Here is a 10,422-nt window from a genome sequence, read left to right on the forward strand (position 1 = left end):
ATGTTCTGCAACCAAGAAAGGAGGAGCCAGGGAACGACTAGAGAAGGTAATGAAGGAACCCTTTAAAAGAAATAATTAAAGTAACAGCGACCAAAGGAGAAAAACTAGGATGTGAGAATAATTGTATTAAAATTGATAGCAAATTAGAATAACGGGAAGCTTTAAATTTGTCCAGGTAGGAGCACATAAGATGTTTAGAAAAGGCATTACAAACCGAAAATACAAGCCTATGATGAAAACTCATCAATGATAATTGCTCTATGGTTGTTATGGTAGTACTATAATTACAGTATATGTAATTACACTTTTATGTAAGTGGCCTGGATAAAAAAATTAGGACAATAATAATATTTATACAGGTATAACATAGACAATTTTTAATTTTTATTATTGCCTTTGATGTTGGTTTGGTTTATAAAGAAAAATCCTAAATTTAGTTTATTTATCAGAAAGAAGCTTCAGATTCCTCTAAAGTTTTAGATAGAAACATAACTTATAATACGTACACTTTAACTCTTATTATATACTTTATTCTTTTGCAAGACACAGCTTCCTTAACTGAAGTTGTAGAGCAAGTTGCAAAACAACAACAGTCACAAACATCAGAAATAGAAAAAAATAAAAAAGTTCTGCTCCATTTGCAGGTAACTTACTTCATACTGTCTTTTAAATTAGTCTTTATTTTCTTTAAGGCTATCTTCTCCTTAAACTCACTCATTGCTAGTGAATTTAACTGATCTGAGCTGTTGTGTTTCCAAGGAATAAATTACCCAGGAATTCTCCCTTGGATCAGCTGGTATATTTGAACATCTAGAGAAATGCACGGGAGCGGGCGGGGTGTCTGGGGAGTGTGGGGAATTCACTAGTTAGCAGGGTTTGGTAGGCAGAGTGAGGGGGTGAAGGAATTAGGAAAGATCCTGTGGGATCTGAAAAAGGGGGGGGTAATAATGGGTATAGATCAATGATGATTAATTATAAGACGCAATGCATGGGAATGATCTTATGAAATAAATGAAGGAATGTGTGAAATACAATGTATACGAATGAAAGACAACTTTAAAAAATTTAAAAGGCAAAACCAAAAATTATCCCCAGTGGGCCAATAGGGAGCATGATGATAGAGAAAATATTGAAGTTGCCAAATATTTTACCTTTCTTAGATCCACAATCAACACCCACAGTAATTGTTGTTGTTGATTGCCTTTGAGTTGAGCACAACTCATAGCGACCCTATAAACAAAAGGCCTGAAGGCCCTCTACAACTATCGACATTTATCAAAAAGTTCATAGAGTTTCTGGAGGCATGTTGTTTCGGAAGTGGATGCCGCTTCTGCATCCAAACCTATCAATCAGAAATCAAAAGATGTATGGCACTGGAAAAGTCTACTGTTAAGGACCTAGCCAAAGACTTAAAGGGCAATAATATCAGTTTAAAGAGTAAGTCTGATCCAACTTGTGGTATTTTCATTTGCTTCCTATGCATCTGAAGATGGACAGTGAATAAATATGACAGAAGAGAATTGATGCCTTTGAATTCTGATACTATAGTTGTTGTTTTTGTTATTATGTGCCGTCGAGTCACTTGCGACTCATAGCGACCCTATGTACAGCAGCCCTAAACTCCTCTCTGTCCTGTGCCAATCATACCATCTCTGATACACCCATTCCAATTGCCCCAGTCAGAATCAATCCACCTCATAGAGGGCCTTCCCCTTCGGCACTGTCCCTCCATGCTACCAAGCATGATGTCCCTCCAAGGACCGGTCCCTCCTTACAACATGTCCAAAGTATGTTAGACGGAGCCTCAGAATCCTTGCCTCCAGAGAACCACCCACTTTAACCCTCTCCAGAATGAATTTGTCTGTTTTCCTAGCAGTCCGTGGTACACTCAATAGTCTTCTTCAGCACCACAGCTTAAAGGCATCAATTCTCCCCCTATCCTCCTTAGTCATTGTCCAACTCTCTGATGCATAACAAGTGATTGCAACGATCATGGCCTGTATCAGACGCACCTTAGTCTCCAGAGAGACACCATTGCTCTTCAGTACTTTGGAGAGGTCCTTAACAGCAGACTTCCCCATCGCAATAGGTTTTTTTAATTTCCTGGCTACTGGTGCCGAGAGTGTTGACTGTGGAGCCAAGCAAACTAAAGCTGTGAAGAGAATCTCTTCACCATCCATCCTGATGCTGCCAGTTGGCCCAGTGGTGAGAATCTTTGTCTTCTTGATATTGAGCCTCAATCCATATTGGAGGCTGCAGTCCTTGACCCTCTGCAGCAAGTGCTTCAGGTCCTCCTCAGTTTCAGCAAGCAGGGTTGTGTCATCTGCATATCGCAGATTGTTGATAGATCTTCCACCAATCTTGACCCCACATTTCTCCTCATAGAGCCCAGCCTCCCTGATAATCCGTTCTGCATACAGGTTGAAAAGGTATGGAGACAGGACACATCCCTGGCACACGCCCTTCCCAATTTTGAACCATGTGTTCCTTGCTCTGTTCTGATAACTGTCTCTTGGTCCAGGTATAGGTTTCTCATTAGCACGATCAAGTGTTCTGGGATTCCCATTCTTCTCAAAGTCAGCCACAGTTTGTTATGATCAACACAGTCTACGCATAGTCAATGAAACAGAGATATACATTCCTCTGGTATTCCCTGCTTTTAGCCAAGATCCATCTAACATCTACAATATCCCTAGTACCACAACCCCTTCTAAACCCAGCCTGGACTTCTGGCAGTTCTCTGCTAATGTGTTGTTCCAGTCGCCTTTGGATAGTCTTCAGCAGAATCTTGTTTGCATGTCAAATCAACGATATTGTTCTATACTTTGGGATGGGAACAAATATAGATCTCTTCCAGTCAGTTGGCCAAATGGTTGTTCTCCAGATTTCTTGGTACAGCTTGGTGAGTACGTTCAGGGCAGCATCTGTTAGCTGAAATATATCAATTGGTATACTGTCTATTCCTGGGGCCTTATTTTTTGCTATTTCCTTCAAAGCAGCTTGAACTTCTTCCTTCATCACCATAGGGTCTTGCTCATATGCTGTTTAATGAAATTCTTCTGTGTCTGCCAATTCCTTTCGATATAGTGACTCAGCATATTCTCTCCATCTTCTTTTACTACTTCCTGGATCATTTAATATTCTTCCTAAAGCATCCTTTATTATAGCAACTCGGGGTTTGAATTTGTTCTTCAGTTCCTTGAGCTTACGAAATGCTGAGCGAGTTCAGCCCTTTTGATTTTCTGACTCCAACTCCTTGCACATTTCATTGTAATATTTTATTTTGTCATCCCATGCTACCTTTTGAAATCTTCTATTCAACTCTTTAGTATCTTGAATTCTTCCTTGTGCTTTGGCTTCTCTGAGCTCCAGTGCAATTTTCAGTGTCTCTTCTGACATCTGTTTTGGTCTTCTCTTCCTCTTCTGTCTTTGCAATGACTGTTTGCACTCTTCCTGGATGATACCCTTGATATCCTTCCACAACTCATCTGGTCTTCGCTCATTAGTGTTCAAGGCCTCAGACCTGTTCCTGAGATATCCCATACACTGCTACCAAGAAATTTGTGTTGAAGGAAGTACAGTGTTGTTCTTAGAGTTAAAGTTGTTGAAAGAAACTACATCTCACATACTTTGGGTATTTTGTCAGGAGGGACCACTCCTTGGAAAAAACATCAGGCTGGAAAAAGTGGAAGATAGGAGAAAGAGAGGAAGACTCTCAGCTAACAAAGGGCTTGAGACTATCAGAGGAGGATGATGCAGGATAGAGCAAGGGTCAGATGTGTTGTTCATAGAGTTCTGAGATGACATAGACTGGAGATCAGTTAACAACAAGAACAATTTGCCCTAAAGATCAACTCTCACAGAAACCAAAGGAAGAGCTAGGAAATATTTATTAACAAGGAGATGGAGGGAAATGCTGATGTGCTAAACTACTTAAATCATCAGCATATACTTATATTCATACATTTAAAGAAGGCTTAATAAGGAACAAAGATATTTAAGATGTTGTCGATAGCCTAGAAAAGGCTACAAATCAAGACAACAAAGGAGATAACAATTTCATTAGGAAGAATTATTTAAAATAATTAAGGATTTAAGTAATATAGAGAACAGATGGTGACAGGACCATATCTAGTGGAATACACAGCTCTTAGGAAGTGTCCCCTGTACTTAATAAGTAACAACAAAGCTTACTGAAATAGGAGGGGGAAATATCCCAAACAAAACAAAGGGAAAAGATGCAGAAGTAAAAGAACTGAACCGAGGATTTCAAGGGCAGCTAAAGAAGATAAGCAAAGTATTGTAATGACTGTGCAAAGAACTAGGTTGGAGAATAAAAAGGGAAGAACTTGCTCAGTGTTTCACAAGCTGGGAGAACTGAAAAACTAATTCAAGTCTCAAGTTGCAATACTGGAAGATGATATGGACAAAATCTTGAATGATTCAGCAAGCCTCAAAGGAAAATAGAAGGAATACACAAAACCACGGTACCAAAAAGAATTGGTCCACACTGAAATATTTCAGGAAGTACCATATTATTAGGAGTCTATGGCAATGAAGGAAGAAGTTCAAGATGCAATGACAGCATTATCAAATACTAAGACCCCAGGAATTGATGGAATACCAGTTAATGTATATTGATTTGGAGGACAACTGTTTGATCAACTACTTGGAAGAGATCCATATTTGTTGCCATTGCCAAGAAAGGTGATCCAACAGAATATAGAAATTATCAAACAGTATCATTAATATCAAATGAAAACAAAATCTTGCTGAAGATCATCCAGAACAGCTAGGACAGTCTATACAATAGAATTTTAAAATAATATTATCCAAGATTTTTCTGGAAATTTTTTTTTATAAAAAGATTTTGGAGACACTATTTCATTTATATTTTTTTACTTTCTACTAAGCATTTTACTAGCCACTGTCCTTATTTGACAGTAATCATGTCAGTGCTGGTGGTGCAGCTTACTGCGCACTTGCTGTGTAATGAGAGATACATAACGTGATAAGAAACTCATCCTAAAGGTAATAGGAAGTCTTTGATAGACTTTAGATAAGTGAACAAACAATCAAATTTTTGTTTTGGAAAGATAATTGAAGATGCATAAAATGTAGTAGGAAAAAACCAATAGACTGTGTTGTCCCTACCCTTGCCAGGTGTCCCATCAAAAACAATCTCCCCTATCCAGCCCTTGATATTATGGCCTATATGTCACAGTGCTTCTGTGATTTCTAATGCCTCAAGCTGCTGCCAGTTTCTTCCTCTAAGAGCAGTATCTCTTGACTTCAGGAATTTTGAACTTCTCCTCCAGGATTGACTTCTTGTGTCTTAGGGCATCTTCTTCTCCATTTATGCTACAAGTTTTCCAGGGAAGGTTGATGTATCCTATAGATTTAGTATATATTATTGTCTTCCTGGCCTGAAGGCCCTCGGGCCCCAGGATTTGAAGATAGGCTTGCCCTGTGGGGTTCTTGAAGTCATAGTTAATCATACCTGCGTGGTAAGGGGTCTTCTGAGAGATTTCCTGCCATATGTGCTGTGTCCCCGGTCCTCCCTTCTGCCCCCACTTTGCGTTGACTAGCAGATATGGCAACTGAGGAGGAACAGCTGTAAGCAGACACTAGTCATTGGAACATGGAATGTAAGAACCATGAATGAGGGAAATTTGGATATTATTAAGAAGGAATGGGGTCGCGTGGTTTGAATTTACCACATTCTCTGTTGGGAGAAGGAGGGACAGTCTTCTCCCATACCAGACGGTACTGCACACACAATAATAAAATTTTTAAAAATTTAATTTTTTAAAAAAGAAATGGAACATATAAATGTTGATGTACTAGGTATTGGCAAAATGAGATGGACTGGCATGGGACATTTTGAGTCAGAGGAGCATATGATGTACTATGCTGGAGATGAAAAGGTGAGGGGAAAATGGGGTTGCTTTCATAGTTAAAAAAGTCATTGAAATACAGTGTTGTGAAAGACAGGATAGTATCCATATACATACAAGGAAGTCCAGTGAATCATTCAAATATATGCACCAAAAACCAGAGCTAAAGAGGAGGAAATGAAGACTTCTACCAACTTGTACAGAGATTCATCGAAGTAATCAAGATGTATTAATAATATTGGGTGTGTAGAATGCAAAAGTTGGAAATCGAGACGGATCAGCAGTTGGAAAACATGGACTTGGTCACAGAAATGAAGTCAGAGATAGAATTTTGCACAATCAACTACTTATTCATTATAAATATATTTTATAAGAAACACAAACACAGGCTATACACATGGATTTCACCTGATGGTATGCATAGGAATCGGATTGATTACCTCTGTGTAAAGAATTGCTGGAGAAGCTTAGTATCAGTTGTCAAGACTAGGCCAGGTACTGATTGTGGAACAGACTACCAACTATTCATAATGAAAGTTCAAGCTGAAGCTGAGGAAAATTAAATCAAGTCCACAGGAACAAAGATTTGATCTTGAGTCTATGCCATCTGAATTTCAAAATCATCTCAGGAACAGGTTTAAGGCCTTGGACATTAATGAACCAAGACCGGATGAACTGGGGGAGGATATCATCCATAAAGAATGGAAAAGGTCATTATAAAGACAGAGGAGGAAGAAAAGATCAACATAAACTCTAAATATTGCACTGGAGCACTGAGAAGCCAAAGCTAAGAGAAGAAATCAAGATATTAAGGAGTTAAATAGAAAATTCCAGAGGGCAGCGTGGGAAGACAAAGTATTACAATGAAATGTGCAAGGAGCTAGAGTCAGAAAATCAAGGGGCTGAACTCGCTCAGCATTTCTTAAGCTGAAGGAACTGAAAAACAAATTCAAACTTTGAGTGGCAATAGTTAAGGATGCTTTGAGCAGAATATTAAATGATCCAGAAAGCATTAAAAAAAGATGGAAAGAGTATACAGCCATTGTTCCAAAAGGAATTGGTGGACACAGAAGAATTTCATGAAACAATGTTTGAGCAAGAGCCTGTGGTGATGAAGAAGGAAGTGCAAGCTGCTTTGAAAGAATTGGCAAAAAAGCAAAGCCCCAGGAATTGATGGCATACCAACTGACATATTTCAACAAACAGGTGCTGTCCTGGGTGTGCTCACCAAGTTGTGTGAAGAAATCTGGAGGACAACCACCTGGCCTACTGACTGGAAGAGATCCATATTTGTTCCCATTCCAAAGAAAGGCAATCTGACAGAGTGTGGAAATTATCAAATATCATTGATATCACATGCAAGCAAGATTCTGCTGAAGATTATCCAAGAATGACTGGAACAGCACATCAACAGAGAACTGCCTGAAGTGCAGGCTGGATTTAGAAAAGGCTGTGGCACTAGGGATATTATAGCTAATTTCAGATGGATCTTGGCTGAAAGCAGAGAGTACCAGAGGAATGTCTATCTGGGTTTCATTGACTATGCAAAGACATTTGACTGTGTGGATCACAACAAACTGTGGCTGACTCTGAGAAGAATGGGAATCCCAGAACACTTGATCGCTTTAATGCCAAACCTATATTTGGACCAGGAGGCAATCAACAGAGCAAGGAAATACTGCATGGTTTAAAATTGGGAAGGGTGTGTGTCAAGGATGTGTCCTATCTCCATATCTTACCAACCTATATGCAGAAAAGATTATGAGAAGTGTGTCATCATGATTGGAGGTAGACTCATCAATAATCTGTGTTATGCAGATGACATAACCCTGCTTGCTGAAACTGAGGAGGACTTGAAGCGCTTGCTGCAGAGGGTCAAGGACTGCGGCCTCCAATATGGATTGAAGCTCAACATCAAGAAAACAGAGATTCTCATCAATTGGCAGTATCATGATGGATGATGAAGAGATTGAGACTATTGAGAGCTTCAGTCTGTTTGCCTCTACAGTCAACACTCTTGGTACCAGCAGCCAGGAAATTAAAAGACAAATTGCACTGGGGAAAGTCTGCTGTCACAGACCTCTCCAAGGCACTGAAGAGCAGCAATGTCAACCTGGAGACTTAAGGTCCACCTGATACAGGTCATGGACTTTTCAATTACTTGCTATGTGTCAGAGAGCTGGACAATGATGAGGGATAATAGAAGGAGAGTTGATGCTCTTGAGATTTGGTGCTAGAGAAGGCTACTGAATATACCAATGACTGCTAGGAGAACAAACACATGCGTCCTGGAAAGGGTGAAGCCAGGCTGACCCTTGAAGGCAAGGATTCTGAAGCTCCGTCTGACATATTTTGGATATGTTTCAAGGCTGATGGATGTCATGCTCAGGAGGGTGGAGGGACAGCACAGGGGAGGAAGACCCTGGATGAGATAAATGGATTCCATCACTGGGGTAATGGGGATAGGCATGTCGGAGACAATAAGATTGGCAAGGGATAGAGCAGGGTTTAGGGCTCTTGTACTTAGGGTTGCTATGAGTCACAAGAAACTCAATGACACATAACAACAACAATCCTACCTATGAGCTGTGGTGCTGGAGACGAATATTAAATATATCATGGACTGCTAGGAGAATAAACAGGTTTATCTGAGAGGATGAGCCCAGGCTGCTTCTTGGAGTCAAGGATTTTGAAGCTTCATCTGACATACTTAGGGCACGTTGCAAGGAGAGACCTGTCTTTGGAGAGTGACATCATGCTTGGGAGGGTGGAAGAACTGTGCAGGAGAGGAACGCTCTAGATGAGATTGACTCAGTGACTGGAGTAATGTGGGTAGGTGTCTCATAGACAATAAGGTTGGCTCAAGATAGAGCAGGGTTCAGAGTTGTATACAGGGTCGCTGACGGCACTTAGCAACAACAACAACAATCATGCTTTGGAAAATGGAGGAACAGTGAAAGAGAGGAAGATCCTCAACCAGGTGGATTCACATGGTGACTGCAGGAATGGGCTCAAGTGTGCCAGATGGTGAGGATGGCACAGGATAGGACAGGGTTCAGATCTGTTGTTCATAGGATCGCTATGTGTCATACTGGTCTCGATGGTACCTGACAACAACAGCAAAAGTTTTCGAAGCTTGCAGGTGGCCATCCAGTCTACAGTGATAGGTCTCCATTCCCTTGTAGCAGCAGAGGAAGGAAGGTCAGGGGTCAGAAGGTAATGCTGCCTTGAATGAACATTTGCTTCTTGTGCCATGAGCCAACAAGAAATGGGTAGTGCTTGGTTAACATTACTAAGCATTTTATATGTACCAGGAAGCTGATCAAATAAGAAGGAAATGAAACAAGAACAGAATGATCAGTGGGATATAGATCTGGAAGCTTTGAGGCCAGGAGATGCACCTACCATATATTTACACAAATATCACATGATACAGATTTCTTTGCCAACCAAGCCCTCCTCCCAAAGTAATTTTTTAAATACTGTATGTTTATTTTTTATAGAAACTTGTGGGAAAGATTAGCGTAGGGAATAATGTTTTTTTTTAAAAAAAAATAATTGATGAAAAAATTGGATATCCACGAACAGGAGAAAACCCTCAATTTTCATCTCATATCACTGACAAAAGTTAAAATACATCATAATTCACAATCGATAATTAACTCAAAATGTCAGAGTAAAAACCACAAAGAGTTTAGGAAAAAAACCCCAAACAGATGAAAAGCTGAGTGAACTTGGATTTGTACATTAAATTAGGTCATTGAGTAGGACAAAATAATTTTTTAAAAAATAAAAACAGATTGTCAAGTTTTTTTTTAAATTGCATTTCAAAATACATATGAAGAAGAAAAACTGGGAGAAAATAGTTGAATGCACCTAATTCTGTTTATGCTGTATAAAGAACTCTTAGAATACATAAACGGAAACAGCTGTTTTTAAAAGTTCTCAAAATACCTGAATAATTTTCTAAGAAGACAACATCAAGGGCAAATATGTACATGAAAAGAAACAGTATTATCAGTCAGTTGGCAAACTAAAAATGAAATAAACATTCCCTCTATAACAAACTCACTGCTCTCAAGTCAGTTTGAAATACAGTTTATCCTTTACCAGGGTTCAGAGGCTGTAGATCACAATTAGAAGAGAGTGCTCAAAAGGATAACTGGTGGGTAAGCTCTGGTGGCCTAGTGGCAAGAAGCTGTACTGCAATCCCAGAGATGTATAGTTCAAATCCACCAGGTACTCAGCTGAAGAAGGAGGAAAATCTCCTCCTGTACTAGTCAGATCCGATTTGACAGTACACACGCAAAAAGTAATAAGATTTTTTAAAAGGGGGTAACTGGTAGATTTGAAGATCCAGTCTTTCATCTAGCAGTAAAGTGATTTAGCCGCTGTGCTACCAGGGCTCCATAAGCATAGATAAGGGTTCTGCATTTATGGAGTTTACTTTCGAGGCAGGAATCAAGTAATAAAAAGATGGTCATTTCAGAAATAGATATATTTGTTGTTGTTGTTGTTATGTGCC

The 10,422-nt window shown here is 39.5% G+C and overlaps 1 protein-coding gene across 1 annotated transcript in view; it reads left to right on the top strand.

The window, feature by feature from the left end:
- The window catches only part of CCDC122 (coiled-coil domain containing 122), a 33,287-nt gene continuing 22,865 nt past the window's right edge, over positions 1-10,422 (top strand). Inside the window, exons 1-2 of the mRNA XM_006884563.1 lie at positions 1-51; positions 540-644. Coding sequence (XP_006884625.1) covers positions 1-51; positions 540-644 — 156 coding nt within the window. The remainder of the gene's footprint in view (positions 52-539; positions 645-10,422) is intronic.

Source organism: Elephantulus edwardii, unplaced genomic scaffold (genome assembly GCF_000299155.1).
Source record: "Elephantulus edwardii isolate Elephantulus edwardi_28Jun2011 unplaced genomic scaffold, EleEdw1.0 scaffold00036, whole genome shotgun sequence".
Taxonomy (NCBI): Eukaryota; Metazoa; Chordata; class Mammalia; order Macroscelidea; family Macroscelididae; genus Elephantulus; species Elephantulus edwardii.